This window comes from Leptodactylus fuscus, chromosome 2 (genome assembly GCF_031893055.1).
Source record: "Leptodactylus fuscus isolate aLepFus1 chromosome 2, aLepFus1.hap2, whole genome shotgun sequence".
NCBI lineage: Eukaryota > Metazoa > Chordata > Amphibia > Anura > Leptodactylidae > Leptodactylus > Leptodactylus fuscus.
The window spans coordinates 89,634,306-89,659,024 of record NC_134266.1 but is presented as its reverse complement, the minus strand read 5'-3'; the positions used below and the strand labels follow the sequence as shown (position 1 = coordinate 89,659,024).

Genomic DNA, 24,719 nt, shown 5'->3' with positions numbered 1-24,719 from the left:
ACGGTTATGGTGTAACATTGTCCGAAACAGCAAAAAATTTTTTATTGAAAGCACAATTGACATATTTTTAAATAAAATTTTTGCATAAAACAAAATTGTGATTTTTTTACCCAAATATGTTTTGGACTATTTTCTCTATAATTAGTATCGACGATCTGGGCCCTTTTCACGTAAACAGCCACATATAAAGAAGAAATCAGATGACAGATTTTAGATATGGTAGCTACCTTGCTGTAGACAACAGGCTTTTATATTAGGAAACCAAATCAATTTACATAAAAGAGGGGAAAACATTGTAGTCAAAACAGAGGTGGTAAAAAAATGTGGTCAAATGAGGTTGGCTGCTCAGTGAATATGAAACTAGGCTAAAAGTGATGAGATCAAGGAGACAGGTACGGAGGCAGAGGGGGATTTCTATAGACTGCTGTTTACGACAGAATTGAAATCGAGGTCAGAGACATATAATTCAGCTACAGTTCACACTAGTTTTGTACCGTGTGTTATAGTAAATCTGACAGGTCTAGGCATCCCGTCCCACGCTGGCCTGCCCTGATCTCTGTCCCCTCTTCTCCCAGTGTCCTAAAAAGGGTCAAGCAATTGTCTATTGCTTCTGGAAAGTGACCGAGGAGCAGATCACAGGATATAGGAACAAGAGAGGCAGTATTAAAGGGGTTCCCCAACTAAAGCAAGTCATTACAACTTATAGATCTTTGGGGGACGCATCGCTCAGACTCCCACTGATGAGGACAGGGGACTTTTATTGGGCACCATGTGCACCTCGCTATTCATTTCAATGGGAGTGCTAGAGACAGTTGAAGTACAGTGGTGCTCCCAGTGAAATGAAATGTCAGACGGACACCCACTGATCTGCAAGCTATCCCCTATTCTCCAGTGGCAAGTATAGGTTTAGCAGGTTTTAGTCAGTTTTGCCATATACATATATTTTTTTCACTGCCAATTGAATCTATATGAAGACAAGTCAACTGACCTCAGAGGTTTCTTTCTAAGGAGAACAAAGGCTGGGCAGTTTAGATTTTCTCTTTGTCCCTATATTTCTATTTTTAGATGTTTGTTTCTAGAAAAAACAGCGCTGCATGAGAGACACCATGATAGAACCAGGCACTCCTATCAATGTTAGTAGTGTAATGGATATCTCAATGCTCAAATGCTCCTGTGCCAACAGCTGTTTTTGATGGGATAAGGCACTGTTCACATCTGTATTGGAGACTCTGTCAGCAGCTCTATTTATTGTGCCTGACACTATGAGAAACACAATGGACCCCATTAAAAATCAAATGGTGGTTGGGGGTTTATTGGTAGCTGCTTATGTCCTCCATGTGACTGATGCAGCACATTTTTGTGGCCTCTGTTATGAGCACAGATATAAAGAGAGTCTTAAAAAAAGGGATCCCTGACTGGCATGGTATGTGTATGAGCAGCTTTGGTTGGAACAAGTTGGGCACCATAGTAAGTTGAATGCACACTAAAGAAGAATTCCAGGTTACAAAGACAGACAGTGGTTTTACTGATTCCCACTGCTGAGATACACCAGGAAGGCCATAGGTGGAACCATTATTAGTGGTACAGGCATGAGATCGCACATTGTTGTGCTGCAGTGCCATCTTGTGCTCAAAATAGAAATTGCATCATTAACCATCATCACCAAAAAAGGCTTAAAGGGGCTCTATCACTGGGAAAAGTCATTATTAACTAATCACATGCTTGCATAGCCTTTAGAAATGCTATTCCACACCTACCTTTAGTATGTAGATTGCCTCCGTGGTTTCTGAATAAGTCCGTTTTTGTTCATAAGTAGAGATGAGCGAACACTATTCGAAACAGCCGTTCCAAATAGCACTCTCCCATAGAAATGAATGGCCGCTTCCATTCATTTCTAAGGGAGCATGCTATTCGGAACGGCTGTTCCGAATAGTGTTTGCTCCTCTCTATTTATAAGCTAATGAGCTTCCAGCCAGCACAGGAAGTTCCCAGCAGCACTCCTCTCTTCTATTATCTCCTATGTGTGTGTGCAAACAGGAAGCTGAGTCATCATCAGCAGCAGCTTGTGCAGTATACACCCATAGGAAACAATTCAAAGCAAAAAACGAGGTAAGTATGACCCCCCTGACGAAGGCTGCGTGCCGAAACGCGCGTCGGGCCATTGGAGAGTAGGGACCGGTCCCCTGGTTGCTCACATCACACCACCCACATGGGTAAGTGTTATGTACTTTGTGATTCTGTGCTGCTTGTGGTATTGAAATTGCTCCGTACGGCTACTTGTGGCTCAGGATATACTTCCCTGTTTCTTCAGGGTTTATTCATTATCTAATGCATTGGCATACAATAGTTATATGTGTAGGGACCGCCCCACTTGTTGTGGGAAACGGTCTGTGACTGTCATTTCTTATTGCCACTGCATATTATTTTATATATACCTCTTATAGGTGTCTTGTAGCAATACATGGGGATCTAATTCCATCTTGGTACCCTATTTTCTCAAATTCTATTTCCCTGTATTTGCACTTGTATTTTACATGTATGTCCAATTTTGATACTTAATAAAGTTTTTGATATGTTATTGTAACAGTTGCTTCATTGTTGTTTATATATGAAGGTGTCATACTTACCTCGTTTTTTGCTTTGAATTGTTTGCTATTATGGTAAGGACACTTAAACAGGTAGGGCCTGTTTATTGTCTCCCTATTAGGGGGTATAAAATACCACAATTATACCTCTTTTTTATTTGTTGTTCGGTATTTGTCACCCATAGGAAACAATAGCAAAGGAGGTGCACGATGCATCGTGCACCCAGTCTAATTAGCATATGAATAAAAACGGACTTATTCAGAAACCACTGAGGCAATCTACATACTAAAGATAGGTGTGGAATAGACTTTCTAAAGGCTATGAAAGGATGTGATTACTTAAAAAATTACTTTTCCCAATGATAGAGCCCCTTTACTAAAGCAATACTAAAATGTGCATGCACTTGTTGTTTCCTAAACGTTTTGCATTCTCCTATTTTATATGGGCCATGATAAAACAGTATTAGAAACAGACTGGTCTTATAGCAGACATGATTTACAATATGGAAATATCAGTGAGAGCTAGACCTGAGTGTTATTGCCAATCTGATACGTCTTACCTTGCACAGTGAGCTCTGCACTTGTATAAATAGTGCCATGCTTGTTTCCAGCGACACACTGGTACATGCCTGAGTCTTGTAGATTCAGATTGGTGATTTTCAGCTGCCCGTTGCTCACCTCTATTCGTTCCTGTTTCTAGGTTGCAATATAAATACATATTTCATAAGAGGCTGGATCTTGCTTTACTGCTTTGCATTAACAGCTTTTCTTACTTTCAGATAAGCTTACTTCTCATAAAAACTTACTTATGCATATTTATGGAAACTAAGTCACTTTTTGGGGGCTTTTTTTAAACTACAATTTGCTTATCCTGAAACGTTCTTGCATTTTTGCAATATTTTCTCCATATTGACTTTAATCGAAAAACGTGACCTTTGACCTGTGACCTTTGAAAATGTTAAAAAGTAATACAATGAGCTAAACTCCATGCCCTGCCCAAGTAACATCCTTTAAATTTGATAAAACAACAGTCTAGTAAGGCGCAAATCGATCATAAATGCAACAAAACACAAAAAATAGACTAAAAATTAGACACTATCTTGCACCTCCATTGTCTAGCATCTCCTTCATTATCAGATCTGGCTAATCTTTAGTGCAGTCATGGCTAACAAACATTATATTAAAATCCTATTTTGTGCTTATCTTACCTGTCTCCTGTGATATGTGTAGCAGAACTTGACCCACCTCGTACTTACTATGTGCATGTTACATTTGTGGACAACTGCATGAAGGTAAAAATGGAAAACACTTATATTTTTAATCTTGTATTTCTCACCTGTGATGGTATTGCTGTTCCGTTTCTCAACCAGCGAATTGTAGGACGAGGTTTTCCAGATGCTGCACAGTTCCACACAAGATCAGAACCAATTTTGGCCTCAGTATCAGAGATAATTTGAAGCCATTCTGGCTGTGCTGTCAAATAAAGAGTTAAATGATGCCGTAAGAACACACAAGTGAAAGGATTCATACTGGGACCATAGTGTTCTAATGGGCCTACTCTTCCGAGAATCTGTAAGTCCTTGAATGGCCGGTAGATCCATAATCTATTGTGAATGATTTGTGGATTTTGCAGAAATCAGACAAATGCTGTTTGCATTGTGAAAATTTGTGAAATTCGATTTTTATCAAAGTTGATGGGAAGAGCCTGAGGTGTCATCAGCCACACTACATTTAGTAACTTTGATGGGGGTGCAATTGGGATCAGGTTCCTGCAGCATCATGGAAGGGAAAGTCTAATACTGCGATGTCCCCCTTGTACCAGAGACCAGCATTCATCTCTGCGTTCATCTCTGTGGAGGTCATTGTGATGAACTCTCCAGGCAGTAGGAATGAGTGCCGATTCTCATGGAAGTGTAATAGCTTTACAAAAAGGAGACACAGTAGAGGGGATATCAGGCTTTCCCCAACCATGAAGCTACAGTTGGGATCCTTGGATAACCCCTTTAGGCTGGGTTCACATGGGGATTTTTGGACCAGGTTTTGAGGCGGAGGCCGCCTCAGAATCCGGTCCAAAAATCCCTGTGTGAATTCAGCCCCAAGGGCTAGTCACACAGCGTAAAATGAAGAGGATTTCAAGGAAGACATCTGCCTCAATTCCTCTTCATTTTCCAACCGCCAGCTCCCTGCAGCTTTCCACCGCTGATTAGACCCAGATGAATGGGCTTAATGGGGGGGGGGTGGGCAGTCTTGAGACGCGGACTCCGCAGCTAAATCAGCACCCATTGAGGATTATGGCCACATGCATATAATGAAAAAGAATGAAGACACAATTTAATTTGATGCATTTCACAGACAATGGATGCTTTTTAAAAGTCTAGGGGTACGTGAAATTCATGGACAGCACATGGATTCCAGACCTGAAAATGGGTCAACTACAAATGCATTTCTTAATATAAAAAAGATCAGTGGATAGAAAGTTATAAAAGTTATTGGTCAGAATATGGTGATTATTTTTGCTTAGGTTTACATTTTTTTTTTATTAAAACATGACAAAATCTATTAGAATTTGGTATCGCCATGATATTGGTCTGCAAAAAAATTTGATCCTGCCATTTTAACCACTCAGTAAATGCCATAAAATTAAAACCCATAGGAAATTGAGGGGGTTTTTTTCCAAGTTTAATCCCTTAGAAATGTTTCTGGTTTCCCAGTATATTGCATGGAATATTAAATGGTGGCAGCAGGGAAGTACAATATGTCCTGCAGAAAACAAGCCCTCATATAAAAGTAAAAATATAGTTAGAAAAAAGCAGGAGAAATAAATGAAAAAGGAAAATCGAATCTTAAATGAAGGAGATAAGTAATGCAGTAAGACCTTATGCTGCCTCCAGTGGTGGCTGCCGAGAGTCATAATTTTATCTTTACAGTATATTTATGCAGGGGATATGGATAATAAACATATATCACACAATAAATATCACAGAATAAATCTAAAGAAGCCGTTCTCAAATAATGAAAGAAACGTGCAATGTACAGTGACTACTTACCTTGCACTATCACGCGGCCTTGGTAAGTATCCCTGCCTTTAGCGTTCTCAGCTTCACACTCATAGGTTCCATCATCCTCAAAGCTGACGCTTTCAATGTGCAGAACAGGGTCTGACGCAAACCATTGAGGGGGCTGTGATGTATCTACTTTCCTCCATCGAATTCGAGGCACCGGGCTATAAATGATATTCAATGTTGTAAATGAAAACTACATAAGGCAAATCCAGGCCAGAAAGAGTTTCATTGTCTACCCTATCACAATACATCATTATCCGCTCTGGTATATAAATCTATTATGTGGGATACTCTTATGTAAGACAGCCATGTAGCACGGTACAGCATGATATTAGCATTAATGGCAGGTTCCCCACAAAGGATTATGGAACTAGTCTAGTCTTTCACAGTCTATTTTGCCATAAACTCTTATCTAAGGACAGACACTTCTGTATACAAACTGTAAAAAAGTGAAGGTACTTACTTTCCAAATGCAAAACATTCCAATGTAACCGACTGCCTAGACAGAGTGTATGTCTCTGCTGGGAAACGCACTTTAATACTGGGGGCGTATAACCGGGGTTCTGCTGCAAGATAAAAAACCTAGACCTTATTACATTATTTAAGGAACTCATTCATTGCATTAATTCTATTATTAAAGTGTACCCAAACATTTGAACAAGTTTTGAATTTCGGCCAGGACTTTCTCCAGAAGACTACTCTTTTGAGAAGACCTCTTCCCCCTTCCGATTTTCCTCCCATTATACTCTGTGAAAGCTACCTCTCTATCAGCAGACCATCCCACTTACCCAACCAAAGACCACTTTTTTGAGCAAATTTTTCAGTGGGATCCCCTTTGAAAGGACTATACAGTGGACAAATTTACACTACATGAGAAATATTGTGCTGTGCCGTATCACTGGACTGCAGCAAGTAAGAGAAATCTGCCACTAATGTGCTACATGTCCACAGTCCCACTATTGCCAGAATAATCTCAGAAACTGGATCACAAAATTGACAGATTTAGGAGTGTCCCATATCAAAATGGGCATTTTATGGGGTGTTCCCAGGTGGGCTTTAAAGTTCAGATTTTGGCCTATGAAATGTCAGCAAGTCTTGTAAAGGTTAGCAGTGAAAGAAGAAAATGGAAAGGGTAGCCATGTTGGATCTAGGAATAAGGGGAAAGTCCTGCTAGTAACCAGGAATGAGAGGGGTAGCCATGCCCCCTGTTTCTCTCATTAGAAATAATCACTGCTTCAGGCAGGAAGTATGGTGGAGATGGGGTGTAATACAGAAAAGCTGTAGGGGGGAGGGGATGAGTCACCTTAAACACTTTTATCTTAGATTTTTATAACACTCCCTGTCAGAAGCAGCGCAGATTTCTAAAGAGAAACAGGTGACAGAAAGTGGATTTCAGTGCAAAAACCATGGAAAGAAGCCAAAAGCCATTGTAAAATGTATTAATACTGCTAGAAAATCCAAAGGTGTTCTAAAGTTTAGGTACGCGTTAATTCAGTCTTATGGTTGACCTTTCTGATAACATTGAGCCAAAGCCTCAGTCCTCACCTTCCGGAGTGACGCTAAGCCGGGTAAAGCTACTGTAAACGCTTTTGGTCGTAAAAGCAATGTGGCTGGTGGTCAGACAGGAATATCCTCCTTCATCCTGGGCATCTGTGCGGGCAATGTATAAATTCCCTGTCACTTGAGACACAAATCTCCTGCTGTCAGTGGGCAGAAATACTGGGAACTCATTCAGCAGCCATCTGTATGACAAACCTGTAAAATATTTGCAGTAAAGTGAAATATTTCCAGAGATTAGAGAAATCCTGGTGGAGAAACAAGAATAAAAGTGTGACTGCCTTGTACAGCCTTGTACTGTCAGGCTTTTAGCAATTTTGTCAACTAACTACAAAACAGTGAATACATTTGTCAAAAAAAGACTACCCAAACACAATTTATAAAAAAAAATATAACAAAGTTTATTAATAATGAATGCATAAAACACAAGTACCGTAAATAAAAAAATAGAAAAAAGGAGAAAGGAGAACACATCCAAAAGAAAAAAAAAACAGCATACAGGTCAGTGTGGTAAATGATATGAACAATCACTGATAAAAGGGGGGGACTGAAGACATAGTGCCAGTAGTATATACAATCACCAATATCTTATGTACAATACATAATAATGGACCAATGGCTAAATCATGGTGACCAGATTGAATGTAAGGCTACATAGAACACCCCTTATAAGAATAGGAAATACAAATAGAAAGTTAATACCAGAACCTTACCAAGTGATGCATGGACAACACTCCAAAGCGCGTTTCGCCTGATCTCATACCCCCCTGAGGAAGCCAGATCAGGTGAAACGCGCGTTGGGACGTTGTCCATGCATCACTTGGTAAGGTATTAACTTTCTATTTGTATTTCCTATTCTTATAAAGGGTGTTCAAGGCCGCTGCTGTCTTATTTTTTATTATGTATATCTACTGTATTTTTCTACATTTCCAATGTACAAAGTAATTGGCAATGACACCCGTGATAGACAGTGCATGATTCACAGACAACATACCTACATCTTATATAGAGTGGTCAGTCTATAGTATAAGTATTGAACTAGGGCTTAGAAGCTGCTTGAGCTGCAACTTTATTCGATGTACGTTACAGATTCTGTCCTATAATATATGTATTATACCATAAATGAATGCTTACCAGTATGAACCGTGGCAATATCCTATACTACCGTGCCACATTGCAGTGCTGTGCCAGTAATATCATCTAAATATACTCAAACTGTGTCAGCTACACTCCAGCTTATTATAAGTAAACCTGACATTCACACTTTGCTCCCAGCAGGGGGATTCTAGATTATTACTGTATATCTAGTAGATTACAAAGGTACAATAGCGATTCTTGTGCTGTATTTTTATTATAAAACTATAACAATGTAGTCATTTACAGCATGAAGTATATTTATAAAGTAATAATTATTTCTTTACTCTCAGATAGCCGTGTGCCACCAGTGAATTCATTTACTCATTGCTTTATTAAGACTTCCAGTAATATTACTCTAGGGTCAGCAGATGTTCGGGGATGTAGCTCACAGCAGGAGATGTGACACCCGCTATGTGGCTGCATGGATTAGCAGGTGACAAGGGCTTTCTCTCTGCTTTACTCTTTGTTCTGATACTTTATTTTTTCCCTAAGCTCCTGCCATCTCCATTTGTTTTATATCATGTTGAAGGGCATAGTAAGAAGTCTACAGCCAAAAGGACAATATATGAAGTGTCACGTCTGGGAGAATATAATAAGATTCTGACGCCTTTAGATTGTTAATACACAGGGGCAAGGGTTTGGTAATTTCTGCCACTCATCATCATTTCCAAGCTGTCTTTATCCATATCACATATGCCCTCATGAATGTAAATTCTCACCCCGTATCCTATTCTATTGCTGACTGAGGATAAGGATCACTGAATTTACTGAAAAAAACCCGACATGATGCAGTACAGATGTACAGACAGACAGACAGGAGATCCAGCCTGATAGAAGAATTACCAGGGTAGTGCTGTGGAGGATTACATGGTAACATAACTCCCCATCCTTCTGTTGTTTTAACTGTATCCCTCTCGTCCGGTGGGAATTCATGTAAATCTGAGGTATAAGGAAAAGAACAAAAGAATATAGTTTGACTAATAATTGTTTATAAGCCAACAAAGAGTTAATACAGTATACACCCCTTACGGAGACTTACATCCAAAGCGCAGTGAGGCCTCATTGCTCAGCACTGTACCCCTACTGTTAGAGGCTACACACTGATAGGTTCCCGTATGCTTAGACTGTAATGGGTTAGAGATGGCCAGATTCCCTCCTACTAGTTGATAGCTGGAATTGGCTGAAAGGTTGAGATCTGTGCCATTGAGCTTCCACCTGCAGGCCGACCAGAAAAGAACATATCTAAGTGCTATACAATGTAGGCTTCGCAATGAATTGAAGTCATAGGCTGATACCATGATCTTATTATTTTCAATTTATTTACAAAAATAAGGTTAAATCTGTGATACGAGCTCTTGTTTTCATACTGATGACCTAGACACCAGGACCCTGCACAGATCAGCTATTCCGGCAGATTCCAGGTGATGTAGTGGAAGGGAATATGTGCATTCTCCTCCTATGCGATAATTAGAAGTGACGTAAAATAGCCCTGTCCACCATATAGCAGTGGTTCCAGGGAACTGCAGCACCGCTGCTATTATTATTCTTTCACCAGCTTTCTGTACCTGGAGACTGCTGGAACAGCTAATCTGTGCGGAGTTTGAGAGTCAGACCCCTCATAACACATGCTCATGACTTATCCTGTGGATAGGTTATCTGTATGTAAAGTCCTTTGGGCTGGGAAACCCCTTTAATACCTGTATGTGGCAGGAGGGATGGAACGGGCACGGCAAGCCAGGGTGAGTTGTTCTTCTGACCCCTCTGGAAACAAGGTGTTCTGTGGCTGCTCCTCAAACACTGGTCCATATCTTCCACCTGATCCTTTTATTGGGTTAAAGGCTAAATTGGAAAAATATGCTATATTTTAAAGAACAGCAATAGGTATGTTGACTTCAGTGTACAGAGCAATACAGTACAGGACACCCCCAAAGGTTAATCTTATAGCTCTTGTAACAGACCTCAGAATGGCCATCACTATGATGAAATATCACATATAGCTCCTTTTCCATTAAGATTCATCTGTGCTGTAAAAATATGCCACTGAATTATGGATGTAGTAACTACTATTAGAAATTATGGATCTTATCTTGCCTTAAATAGTAGCACACCCAGGAAAGAACAGCACCGTGCACTCAGCCATTGCAACTTTGTTATTGATTGAATGTGTGGATCAGTGGCAGCTGCTGGGCTGTGACCTTACGTGGCCCGATGGGCTCCCTCCTCCTTTTTTAAAATTTTTTATCTACATGCCATTACCTGTGGATTACTCCAGCAGGTAAATGCCCCTCTTTAGTTACTTATCCCTGCTCCTGTCCACGGATGTCTCCTCTTCCCCTTCAGCGTCTGAGGGGGCCCCATGTGCCCCACATCACAATGCTGAACAACATCAGGACATTGCTGACACTATTAATTGTGAGGCAAAAGCTCTCCTGGAGGCTGAAGGGTAAACAGAGGCAACCATCAGCAGGAGCAAGGATCGGCAACTAAGGTAGAGGCAGAGAGTATTTGTTGGGCGAACCCATTCGTCCAGCGGTTTTGTTTGGACCAAACAAGTCTGAAACAAAAATGCTATTATTATACTCTGGGGTATCTTTAGACCCCAGAATATAAGAGTGGAGGCCCAAAGAAGGTGATCAAACATAAAATTTTCCTGTGCTCTGAAATCAGGTCTTTGGGCCTCGTTATAGATATCACAGACTAATTACAGGTCTCATCAGTCACGTGGGTCATGCCAGAGTCACAGTTCATAATGACATCAGCTTAACTCATGTGAACACTGAAGCCCAATTACAAGCCTCAGTGGCCTGTGACATCATTGAAGAGGCTCGAAGATAGAAGTTATGCCACTGATGTTAATATAATGGAAATTACCATTAGTATCTTAGAAGATTGATTAATGGTCACAACTAGAGATGAGCGAATACTATTTGAAACGGCCGTTTCGAATAGCACAGTTCCATAGGAATTAATGGATGCAGCCAGCGCGCAGGGGGTTAAGTGGCCGGACGCCGGCTGCATCCATTTGTTCCTATGGGAGCGTGCTATTCAAAACGGCCATTTCGAATAGCTTTCGCTCATCTCTAGTCACAACCGATATGGCTGTATGTCCAGCGCTGTATAACATAGCTACAGGCACCACCATAATGCAGCTCCCCAAAGGCCTAGCGGCCATGTGATCCGCCAGGATCAGAGCCTGTTAGAGCTTCTGGGTCCCATAGGATCAGCCCTATAGTAATAGGCAGGAGGCTGTATTCCTCCTGTAACTGGGGTTAAATGTACCAGCCCAAGGTACAGGGAAAATCAGCCTCCTCCACAAAAAAACCCCAACTGATTAGATGTCCCCAAAGATGACCTTAAGGGAACACAATGTAAAAAAAAAAAAATGAAATAAATTAATTAAAAATATATATATCAATAACATGCCATTTTTACAGGTTTTAGCCCCACCCCGACAACAGCATACAAAATAAAAATTACCGTAATGGAGAGGAAAAACTATTTTAGAGTCAGGCCCCACATTGCGAAAATACAGCTTTTTTTGTTGCACATTTTTTTCCCTAGTTCTTTGAGCCAAAGCCAGAAGTAGATTGAGCAGAAGGTAGAGGTATAAGAACTTCCTATGTATTTTCCATTCCTTTTGCAGCCACTCTTGGCTTTGGCTTATAGAACTGCAACAAAACATGGGGCCTCAGCCTTAAAAAGTTTTTTAGTAGCACTTTGTGCTATTAAATAAAAAAAATAAATTAAAGTGAAAACCAGAAATGTTTTCGATCTTTTGTTTATATTTTCCTTGATGTAAAAAGATTGAAAACACCTGCAGAAATAAAAACAACATAAAAATAAAGCCCTATGTGTCCCCGAAAAAAGACGGAAATATTAGTTGAATGACCTAAATGATAAAAATGTGATAGCCCTCAATACAAACATACAAAATACCCGAAAATGTGTCTGGTCCTGAACCACAAATTGGCCTGGTACAGAGTATGGAAGTGGTTAAAGGGGTTGGCCACTATAAGACCAATATTGAGAAACAAATGTTATTGTTTGTATTTATAAAAAGATATACAATTTCGCAATATACTTTCTGTATCAATTCCTCAGTTTTCTAGATCTCTGCTTACTGTCATTCATTTTGGACCTATTTGGTATCTGTATGAAGTAAAGAATATAACCACAAAAATAGTATTTTCAATAAATAGATGAATTTTATTATAATTATCAAAGAAAAAAAACGAGACAATAAAAACAATTAAAATTGCATTGATATGAGTGGAGATCTCACCGCAGCACAATGTATAGTAATCCCACACATGTATAGATAATCAAATACAACAACGTTTGGATGATAAGAAGTACAAAACTGTATGCATTAAATACATATATGTAGATGCCATCAGTACCAAAGCTTATGGTGTGAATTGAGGTTGTCTCACATTAAATAGATTAGGTATTCAAGGGGTTAATACATGTTGGAGTGTATTTCAAATGCTCAGAATATAGTCCTTAGTAAAGTAATATAATATCAATCCAAAGTAGCTGGAACCCTCTGACATACTCCTTAATAGGGAGATATACAGTAATATAAATATAGAGTCCTCCAAACTACCAAAATGTCATTATTAGTAAATAGATGTAGTAAGACTATGAGAAGTGGATATATTGCATCAAGTTACCACCTATAAACACCGAAACATGGACTCATTTCTGTGTGAGATAAAGTACCTATAAAAGTGACACCATATACAAAAATAGTACAAAAAACAATAGTATATCCATGTGCTTACCACTGCAACCTCCACTCACACACCCTGCATTATCATTACTGTCATTCATAGTTCTAGTGGATAAAATTCTGAAAATGATCATGTGATGTACAGTCCATGGTCATGTGATGGACACACGGGTGCCGCTCGTTACCAGGCAGATGTGCACCTGTGTGTTTATCACATCAGTTAGAAAATGGCAAGGAATTTATACTGAAAATTGGGCTAAAACATAACTTTTAATATATCTTCATAAACCTTTGTATGTGGTCATACTGTACCTCTGTATGCCTCCATGTTTATACAGAGACATACAAAAAAACATATGGCAGCACACATCTTTTTGGCTCTGCAGTACTGAGCCACAGGAACTCCATGCAGTAGCACAGTCTTCTAAACATTACATGTCCAAGAAACCTTAGGAAGATAGGACACAGTACACACAAGAGACAGAAAGTTTCTTATAATGAAATACAGCAGATTGAAAGTAAAATATGAAATAGACTGATGAAAATAAAGCTAAAGATCCTGAACTTACCTGAACAGCAGAGAAGAACAGAGGACAGGAAGAAGGCAGAGGAAGGAGGCAGCATGGCGCTTCTACACAGAGAGAAAATAGACTTGTAACTTGCAAGAGGAGCAACAGAGGCAACAACTGTAGAGGCAAACTGAATCCATGTACGGTATCATTTCCCATTTATCAGTACAGTGATATTGCACCACTTCTTTGAGATGACCAAGCGCATGTAGACCAAATTATTGTGTGATGAATGTTTAATTCCCTTAAAAATGTTATGTATATTACCCCACTTCTTTGAGAGCTCCACCTCTCTAGTACAGTGGTGTAACAATCATGGTCGCAGGGAGTGCAACCGGGCTCAGCGGGGTACGGGGCCTGCGGCCAGCTAGAGGTGGGCGGGGCCCCATATCACTATGTAGGGGGAAAGACTGCTTCCCCAACCACTATATATATTGTAAATGAAAAGGACCCCGTTTCTGGGGTCTGAGGAGACTCCACAGTATAATAATAGCAACGGAGCGGACGAGGGCTATTGAGAGCATATAACACTGTAGGGGGCACTGTTGAGCATTTAATTCTGTGAGGGGGGGCACCGCTGGGTAGGGGGTGGGTAAAAATTTGCACCATGGCCCACAAGACTTTTTATACGTCACTACTCTAGAAGAGCATTTTTCATTGCAAAGTCAGCCATCCATATGAGATGGTATACATCATATGGACTAAATTTGTGAGGTTGTCTAAAAGAGATTTTATTGTATTACACGGGACATGCCATAGAGAAGCCTGAAGAATGAAACAGAAGATAGGGCACAGAGTGTAGTCTCCAGAATTAAAATAATAATAATAATAATAATAATAATTAATAATCATCATCATCATCAAAGCAGCTTCCCACGGTTCCCATCACTAAGTTATTCCTTCCTCCTGATGATGCATTGATGAAATCTTCATGTCCCAACATTCCCTTTGTGGCAAGCGATAGATGTATGATGACCTATTAGTGTTATTGTGAATATCCATTATGAATATTGCAGATGGATGCAACCTCTGGGGATGTCCATGAGTAATCCGTACTATCTGATATTACTTCTGATCTTGTATTGACCTTGACCTTAGACTAAACAAGACATTCCAAGGAATGTGTCTTCAGAGCATATCCCTAAGTGCAGACATTCTGTAGACATAGCAGCTATAATCCATTTTATCATTTCCTTCATAATATTTTATAGCCAGATCTGATGAGTCAAAGCGATTACTAAGAAATGATGCAATGATAAATTATTATATATCATCTGTTTGCTTTAATAAATGTTCTTTGTTTACCACTGATGATTCTAGTTTGCTATCATAGTACAATAAAATATCACATATAAATCATAGTAACCATGAGACATTACACTGCATGGGATTTTGGCCCAATATTCCCATCGATACAAAAACCAAAAAAAACACACACAACGAAGCCCACGTTTGTTGGGCGAAACGTGTCAGAAGCCAACATAGAAAAGTTGGCAAGTGTGAAAATGGGAGATGCATTGACTTTTGTGCTCGAGTAAATTGAGGTGGCCACTATCTGAGTGTTTGTTTACTGGGGTTATATTGTCCCTCTGTCTACCTCTGAACCTATTAAGATTTTTATATTTATGGGTTTTTTTTATATATATATATTTAATCAGAGCTATATTTTACATAAAGGTTTATAAACAGCAGTGAAAGTAAACTGGGTAACAATATACTGTAGGTGTGGAAACAGAGGCAAACACCAAGCTCTTCTGTCCTAGGCAACCACTTCTAAGGGTGTATTCACATGGAGGAAAATGGCACTGAATTTGGTGTGAAATTTCAGCGCTGAAAAAAAAAGCCTCCCATTGACTTCAATGGGTTCCTTTTTCTGCTAGCATTGAAGTCAATGGGAGGCTTTTTTTTCAGCAATGAAATTCCACACCAAATTCCTCACCATTTTCCTCCGTGTGAATGGATCCTCCCATTGACTTCAATGAGTTCCTTTCTAAAAGGTTCCTTCTCTTCTATGTATTCACAGCGTACAACAGATATACTCAGCTGAATGCTCTTGACAGCAAGAAAGAGGTTGAAAAATAACAGGGTAGCACTGAAGGCTACAAATGGGTTACCACACTTTTCCTATACTGTGTAATGCAAATGTAAGTTATCACTTAAAAGGGAGTCTTCACCAGGTTCAAGCATAATATACCAGCAACACAGTTAGATAGGACAGGCTCACTAGAATGTAACGCCTTTTTCCCCATACAAGTTAATTCCTCCATTGCCGAGGTATTTTTTTTATTTCACAGTATGTAAATGAATAATCTTGGGCAACGAGGAAAGCTTAGTTGCTCCAAATCTGTTTTATTGTGAGAATACAAGGCCAGGTAAGACTTTAGCATGATTCCCTGGCCCTATCACTCAAAGGAGGGAGGGGGAAGGAGGGTGTTCCTGCATGGCAGTTTGGGGCAACACAGCCGTTCTCAGTGTTCTCTGGTTTCAGAGCATAGCTGTAGAGGGTGTATATTCTCCTGCCTTCCCTTCCCGTGGAGTAAGAATTGCTCTTTTTTTTGCGGATTTCTATCTGCTTTACCAGATAAAGTGGGCCCTTTAATCTTTTAAAGTTTCCAAAAAAATATTGAAAGTTTAAACATTTTAACTAATTCCTGAATGAAATTTTTAAATCTGTTTTATAGAATAAACAGCAAATATTAACAGCAAGGTTTTTTTACATGTAATATTTAAAATTTTTTATGTTTGATCATCAAAAGTTGTAAATATTTCTGAATATGAAACTCCTTACTCACACCCAAGATGCAGACGCCATTCACAGACCTTAGTGCTGATGACCTGGCCACTTATTTCCATGATAAAATTGATAAGATCCATCAGGAAATAACTACCCAAGCCCCAGGTGGCATTGATCCCATCACCTACCATAGTAATGATCCCCTCACCAACCGCACTTCAGACTGTCCATTCTCATCTTTTGAAACTGCTACAGAAGAGGAAGTCTCTCCGCTACTTTCTTCATCTCACCCTACAACCTGCAGTAGTGACCCCTTCCCCTCACACCTTCTCCAATCTCTGTCGCCTGCTGTCACAACTTACCTTACTAAAATATTTAACCTCTCTATCTCTTCTGGAATCTTCCCATCCTCCTTCAAGCATGCTGTTATAACTCCGCTGCTGAAAAAACCCTCCCTGGACCCGTCCTGTGCTGCTAACTATCGACCCGTCTCTAACCTCCCCTTCATCTCTAAACTCTTGGAACGCCTGGTCTATCCTCATTTAATCCGCTATTTCTCTGCTAACTCTCTGCTTGACCCCTTACAATCTGGTTTCCCTGCTCTGCACTCTACTGAAACGGCCCTCAAAAAAGTCTCCAATGATCTCCTAATGGCTAAATCTAATGGTGACTTCTCTCTTCTTATTCTTCTGGACCTCTCTGCAGCTTTTGACACTGTTGACCATCAACTCCTCCTCACTATGCTCCTCTCAGTCGGCCTCAATGACACTGTGCTCTCCTGGTTCTCCTCTTATCTCTCAGACCGCACTTTCAGTGCATCATTTGTAGGCTGTTTCTTCCCCTCAGGCCTTACTACAGGCTGCCTCGGGGTCATGTTTGACGCAGACCTTTCCTTCACCCCTCATATTGAATCACTTGCACGCTCATGTCACCTCCACCTCAAAAACATGTCCAGAATACACCTTTTTCTTACCAGAGATACATTAAAGACACTTATTGTCTCTCTGATTCATTCTCGCCTTGACTACTGTAACTCCTTACTAATCGGTCTTCCCCTCACTAAACTCTCCCCTCTACAATCTATTCTGAATGCAGCGGCTAGGCTCATCTATCAGGGTAGACGCTACAGCGATGCCTCTGGTCTGTGCCAGTCGCTACATTGGCTGCCTATTCATTGTAGAATAAAATATAAAGTTATCACTCTCATCCACAAGGCTCTCCATAATGCTGCACCTCCCTACAATTCCTTCCTCATCTCTGTCTACCGCCCAATCCGTGCTCTCCGCTCACTCAATGACCTAACACTTACATCCTCTATTATCAGAACCTCCCACGCTCGTATACAAGACTTCTCCCGAGCTGCACCACTTCTCTGGAATGCTCTACCCCGGACAATCAGATTAACTCCCAATTTCTACAGCTTCAAGCGCAAATTAAAGACACACCTTTTCAGACAGGCCTATCACAATTCCTAATGTAAATCCTTCCGTACTATAATTAGAATCCCTAAAATTTAACCCTCCTCTGTTCCAGCTCCCACATTACCCCACATGATATGATTCCATTTCAGTCTAACTCTATATGTCCAAACACCATCCACATGTTAAAGGACACAACTGGTGACGGCTCAAAGTTTTATGTTTGTGTAATGACAAACCTCTATTACAAAATTGTCTGACCATTGTATAAGCAATGCCGCCCCTGCTACCTCTTGTGTCACCCCCTCTACCTCATAGATTGTAAGCTCTTGTGAGCAGGGCCCTCAGTCCCATTATGTGAAATGACTTTTCTTGTAATGTATCTTTCTGTCTGTATCTGAACCCTACTAATTGTACAGCGCTGCGGAATATGTTGGTGCTATATAAATAAAATTTATTATTATATTATTAACTTCGGAAAAATGTTAAATATTGTATCCAGACAGATATTATATTTTCAGCTGAAAATGGTCCATTGTGGATGGTGTGAAGCAGATCAAATAATTCCTGTTTCAAAAGATGATCCTTTTGTGAGGGAAGAGTCAAAGCCTCATATTGCCTTGCTGTAGAAAGACAATAGTGCCGCAATTGTTTTCAGATTAAACTTGCGAGCCTTTGGCCATACACATCATCTGTCTATGGAGCGATGAATCAGGCCGGGTGGAGCTCAGCACTCCATAAACAGATCTGCCTTGAAAAAGGTCCGCTGTGACCAAAACCTCGCCAATTACATCCGTGTACTGTGTCATATTTTCTTGTAAACCTGCATGTACAATAAGTTATTTCATTTACAATATAAATGTGTTTGGCAGATTTTACGCCAGAATCTAAAATACTGCTAGTTCATCGATGTCCAACATGCTGTTCAGTAATTACAGGTTGCGATCTTTGCCATTGTCCTTAATGGTTGCGTTTCTACAATTTCTAGGCAGTATGCCTAATGATATGGAGTCCTTGAAAAGTAAAATGGAAAGTCAAAGAAAATATCCTTACTGTGCTATCTTATATTGTTAGAACAAGATAAAAGACCTGCTAATAAACCTACTATAAAATAACTTATTATATTAAAGAAATATATTAGAGTTTTTACACAGTTGTGACCATTATCTATAGGCAATGTTTAACGTAACTGCTTTTAATTTTTGCTCTGTAAATCATATCTATATCCAGTGGCGTAACTAGGAATGATGGGGCCCCGTGGTGAACTTTTGACATGGGTATCCCCCCCCACCGACGCTGAAGACCTCGACCGACCCCTCCTACGCATTCCTGCGCGCTCTATTGTGCCCCATAGTGGCATCTTCACACTGTATTATCCTCCATAGTGGCCCCTGCACACAGTATTATCCCCCACAGTGGCCCCTGCACACAGTATTATCCCCCATAGTGGCCCCTGCACACAGTATTATGTCCCACTGTGGACACCCATAAACAATTATTATACTCTGGGGTCTTTTCAGCTGTCTTTGCTGCTATGGCGGTAGTTATGCCACTATATCATTAGTAGAACAAGCTAATCCTCTGGCATTCCTCTCATGCTTTAGTCCCTTTGCGCACCACAGTATGAATGGTCAGTGTGCTATAGGGAATTTTCCTGTAACAGACGGACACATTCATTTCTGAGGGCCCATACACATGAATTGTGAATTAAATGGTCACATGTGCAGGCCGACAGTCCAGGCCGCAAAATATAGAACAGGTCCTATTCCGGACCGTTGTTGCAGACCTGGTTCCGCGGCTCCTATTAATTGAATATGGCGGCACATGGGTGACATCTGCGTGTCGCCCGCACACCGCCAGTGCTATTCATTCACGGCCACTGGTTAGTACACTGGCCGTGTGCAACCGGCTTAACACTGCAATTCAAGTTTATATATATATATATATATATATATATATATATATATATATATATATACTGTATACACACATAGCTTACAGCCTTAAAATCATTAACAAGGCATCTCAGTCTGACACTGCTGCTGATTTGGATTGCCCAATTCGTAAGGAGTACTGCCCAGATATGTTTAAGTACAGATAAGTTTGCCACGACTACCTATGAAGTTGAAGTGAAATTTGCAAATATTTATTGTGCAACATTATAATGCAGAAGAAATATAACAGCTTGAACCAACATTTCCCCTGATAGAATAGCATCTCCTAGAACATATAAGAAACAGATAAAGGAAGAATCTAAGGGTGGGAAACAGGAAATGTATTCAAGGTATATGGTTTGCAATATTGATATATTTTTTCATGCCTGAAGTTTATTGTGTGAATATAGCCTGACACTGCTGTGACAGGGATAATCTACCTGTCCTGATAGATTTTTTATTCTTGAAAATAACATTATTCATAAACAGTGGTCTACCTAGAAAACTACGATTAAGGCTGTATGAACGTGTGCATGTGCGGGGTCCATGGTAAAACCACATGAATGGTCTATATAAGATATCTGTGCGCCATCCTTGCCTCCACGGACCCATTGACTTCCTTTATTGACCCTGGGCTGTAAAACAAACAAGTATATGACCTGTCCTGAGTTTTGCCCCAGGCTCTCAGCCCCATGATAATACACGGACATGTGTATGGGGCCATCGAAAATAATGAAAATAATGGGTCATTGTTCTAGCCATGAAAGCCAGGCGATCACACTGACAAAGCAAATGTGCGCATGGTGTCTAAATGACTTATAGGAAATAAATCCATCTTTGCCTCATTAAAGCTGACACGGTGGGATTGTGTATATAAGAAAATCTATACTGCCAGCAGTTAACCATAATTTTTAGGTGTATCAACTAAGTATAAGAAATTTTTTAACATTACTGTATAAATCACAGCCAAAGGCTTTTTTCATAGTGCTAATATACAAGGGACATCTGTGGATATTTGTGGTGGAAATACCAAGCATTAAGGGGCTGTTCTAGTGCCTAGTTCTAAAATAAGTCACTGCTTTTCAGATTATTCTTCCAATACTGAAAACCCAGTTGAACAGAAGGACACAATCCTCATTGTATGAATACAACATAGGGACTGTAAAGGAAGAACACTTTAAAGGAAATCTGTCAGCTCCTGGAGACAACAACAAGGCGAAGGGGTGTCAATAAGAGTAGAGGCCAAGTTGGGGCAAGATGAGCTTGGCAAGATGAGCTCCAGTAGATCTCCACCCTCTTGGTTTGAAACACCAACTTTATATGAGGAATTAAAGTTATTTATTTGGAGGTTGGCAGCAGCCATTATAGGAACAGCACTGAACAACACATGAGATGCCCTGTAAGGTACAGATACTCTGAGAACTAACAGATTCCCTTTAAAGGGGTTGTCCCATCTCAAGGATCTTGTCTATACTGGTAGCTTATGTAAATTGAAGACTTTTCCTGAATATATTGTTTTAGAAATTCTGCTTTGTTTGCCTGGTATGTTACTTTATTCCTCCAATTGTTTACACAGCGTTGCTATAACCACGGACTTGCGCAATAGGACAAGTGACGTCACTTACTCAGCGGCAGCAGGACAATCCCTGCAGCTAATTGCAGTTTGCTAATAAAGTCAGGTCTGTTATCTCTCTATGTAAACACACAGATAACTCTGTGCCTGTTCTGTACACAAATCTGCAGATTATCCAACCTGCAGAAGTGTTGTGTGTCCCATTTAGCAGGAGGGAGGGAGAGAAATGTAAGAAGTGAGAAGCAGACACTGCATACAGCCTGGCTGAAAGGCTGAGATAGGAGAACCCTTTTAAATGCTTCGCATTCCTATAGGTTTGTGTAAAATGGTGTCTGTTTGATTTCTCACCTATTACCCCAGATCTAAACTGTAGGGAAGGGGCTTGCTGACTAAGGTCACGTAGATCCTGTGTGATTTGATTCTATATCGCACATTACAATATTTTTACCCAAAGTAATATCCATTTGAACTATATGTGGGGTAGATTTTTCTATTTTAATGTGACATGAAGGCATGAGCTTTGAGCAATATTAAATGTCCAGTGTTGGGTGACCTCCCCAAAAAATTTTTTAAGAATATGTTTAGCTAATGGGGGAAGGGAGGGGTTGGGGAGAATTACCCTTATGACCTGTCCTCCATTAGCAAAATGTGAGAGTCACTTAGGAAGACATTATAGTATATGTGCCTTTGTAGCAGGGGCATTTGGATTAGTTACAGTATATAATATGGATCAATTATTATGACTTTGTTTTTTCCGAAGACTAATGTTTATGATATTAATCTAACAGCCCATAAAAGTAAGATCAATTGGGGTATGGTTCTTGGGACACCCACCAGAATAAGCAGAGCATTTGGTAAAGTATATTTGTATATGTTTCTCCCATTCACATCAATACAACTGGTCTCTCTCTGTGGAAATACTATAAACTGCAAACTCCTGGTCAACCAGACAGAATAAAAGCAAAAGCAGTTGTGGTCCTAGCCAAGTGAGTTTGTTATCTCTTATCATTTCATACAGGAATCCCTAAAAGTTGGCTTTTTTGGTGAAGATTTACCTTCCTATAAAGGTCTTCTAGATGCAGGGCATAGAAAACGGAGTTGCCCATAGAAGCCAACATGTAAATAATGCAATAAACCATCCATAAACACATACACTGCTCCTAATATCTAAATGTTGACCTAGTACTAGCACATTTCACAGATAAATGCCTCTGACCAGACTGGCACCAGCTGTCTACCTCACATAACCCCTTCATCATCATTCTTCACTGTAATGGGTATGTCTGTCCTTTGGGTGTTACATGGTATGGCAGCTTGTTTACCCAATATACATTTTATATGACAGTATGTATCCTTCATAGATCACATTCATTTGTATGTCTGTGTTTCAGAATCAATATACTGTAGAAACTTTATAAGAAAACAAGTTTGTTCCATTTCAGTCCTTATAATCTACCAACCAACAATACAGGCACAAGCTGCCAAAATAAAAGGACTCGGCTAATAAATTTGTTTCTAATGACCATCTCCCTGGAGTGATATGATGGGGGTATTGATGTTGAGACGTACACCCCCTCCTCCTTTGTTGTTAATCCCTTATCATTGCTCCCTTGAGGGGTCACTGAATCCATTACAGTAGGTCATGGTGTTCCTCCTTATAGCGGTAAAATCTCGACCCCCAGTCTTCCACTACATTCACTGTCTGTCATCATAAGCCCCCTTCTACTAAAAGGACATACTCATTTTGCTAAAGGCTCCTTATGGGATAGCTGGAAGAGAAAAGCTCATTTGCAAGCTTTTAGAAGATGAGGCCATAGTATATTCACAATGCCATCATTTATTTATTGGACAGCATCACATTCCATGGAGAAGTCCAAAATGAAGGTCTGTCATCTGGACATGGACATAACATTAATGACCACTACTATAACTTAGATCCCATGTATAATATATCCTCCCATATCGTGGACATATTTTTCTCTTTTTTTGTCTAATTGTTAATGTATATGGAAAAGTTGTAAATCTTCTTTAATAATAAATGACGTTTTAATGGTATGTAATGGTAGAGACATTTCGTTTATGGGTGTTCACCCTGTATGTGTGTTTTTGGACTCTACAATTTGGGACTCCTCCCCATCCCTTTCTATCTTTGCATCTAAAAAAAATAAATTAATTAGATAACATCCAAAAAAACCCTCAAAATTTACATTTTTATGTATAAGACTGAAGCATGACGTATGAAATATGTGTTCTTCATCTGAAGCCTTATAATTGTGAAAATCTAGACCCACCATTGTGGCATCACTTACACTTCTAAGGGTGCATTCACACGGAGGAAAATGGCGCTGAATTTGGTGTGGAATCTGCGTCAGATTCAGCGCTGAAAAAAAAGCCTCCCATTGACTTCAATGGGTTCCTTTTTCTGCTAGCACTGGGAAGCATGGCACAATTCACTGCTGTCCTCGCCACTCTATGTTTTTCTTGAGAATATACATAAAAACCCTGATCGTTGGAGAAGACTGTGTCAGGATTTCCTTTCACTATTCTCATTAAAGAATAGAACAGTATCCCCCTCCTTAGCCATAGCAGATGATGACATGAGCATCTGGGTGACCAGCTGGACCCTGAATATTCAGGGGAGTCATGGCTCCCCAAAACTGTTCACCATCTGAGAAGATCACACGTCACAGAAGTAGCTTGCTGCCACCATAACTAGACTGTGGCAGGATACACTAACAGCAGATGTCTGGAGGAAAGGGTAAAGGCAAGGGGGTGTTCAGTGGTGACATAATATCATTCGTTATTGTAGGGCTACATATATCTGCAGGCTTGCACAGTTTTGTGGAGAGGAGAAGATGAAATACAGCGGCTGGTCACAATCTTACCAGAAACCACTGGTTCAATCAACTCCTAACGGTATGAGATGTAGAAACCTTACTTAAAGGGGTTGTTCAGGAGCTTAACTTTACTTAGTTGCATCTGTTGGATTTATCTTCATGAACCCATGGGTTCTGGTCTGGTTCCATCCCCTAAGTCACGTGATTGGAAACAGCCCCAACCCCTTGGTTGTTCCTTTCTCTCCTCTCCTGATCTCGCAGATGATGTACCTGTGCTTTGGTAAGTTACCTGTGAGATCAGGAGAGGATGGAGCGCCCCAGGCCACTTTTCCATCCAAAACATGAATGCATACAGTCGGCCTTATTGTGCCATCATTTGAAAGCTTTGTTAGCTATGGCTAAATGAAATCTTTCAGCTGGTTGCATTGGAGCAGTGGTTCCCAAACTTTTTGAAAGCTGAATATACCTTTGGGTTAAAACTTTCGTTCAGACCTCCCCACTCCCGTATTAAGTTTCATTTGAACAAAATGCTTTTCAGTTGCATACTGCCTACGTTCTTCTTATTCTTTCTTCAGATACCT

At 40.1% G+C, this 24,719-nt stretch overlaps 1 protein-coding gene across 2 annotated transcripts in view; it reads right to left on the bottom strand.

Moving 5' to 3' along the window:
* Positions 1 to 24,719, bottom strand: part of CNTN2 (contactin 2) — a 50,125-nt gene that overhangs the window by 16,772 nt on the left and 8,634 nt on the right. Inside the window, exons 2-10 of one of the 2 annotated variants that reach the window (XM_075264127.1) lie at positions 13,643 to 13,704; positions 10,039 to 10,180; positions 9,381 to 9,556; positions 9,185 to 9,280; positions 7,193 to 7,402; positions 6,111 to 6,213; positions 5,633 to 5,808; positions 3,922 to 4,058; positions 3,146 to 3,281 (exon numbers count right to left, since the gene is read on the bottom strand). In XM_075264127.1, coding sequence (XP_075120228.1) covers positions 3,146 to 3,281; positions 3,922 to 4,058; positions 5,633 to 5,808; positions 6,111 to 6,213; positions 7,193 to 7,402; positions 9,185 to 9,280; positions 9,381 to 9,556; positions 10,039 to 10,180; positions 13,643 to 13,697 — 1,231 coding nt within the window. In that variant the 5' untranslated portion in view covers positions 13,698 to 13,704. The remainder of the gene's footprint in view (positions 1 to 3,145; positions 3,282 to 3,921; positions 4,059 to 5,632; positions 5,809 to 6,110; positions 6,214 to 7,192; positions 7,403 to 9,184; positions 9,281 to 9,380; positions 9,557 to 10,038; positions 10,181 to 13,642; positions 13,705 to 24,719) is intronic. The other variant, XM_075264128.1, reaches the window with a different exon arrangement.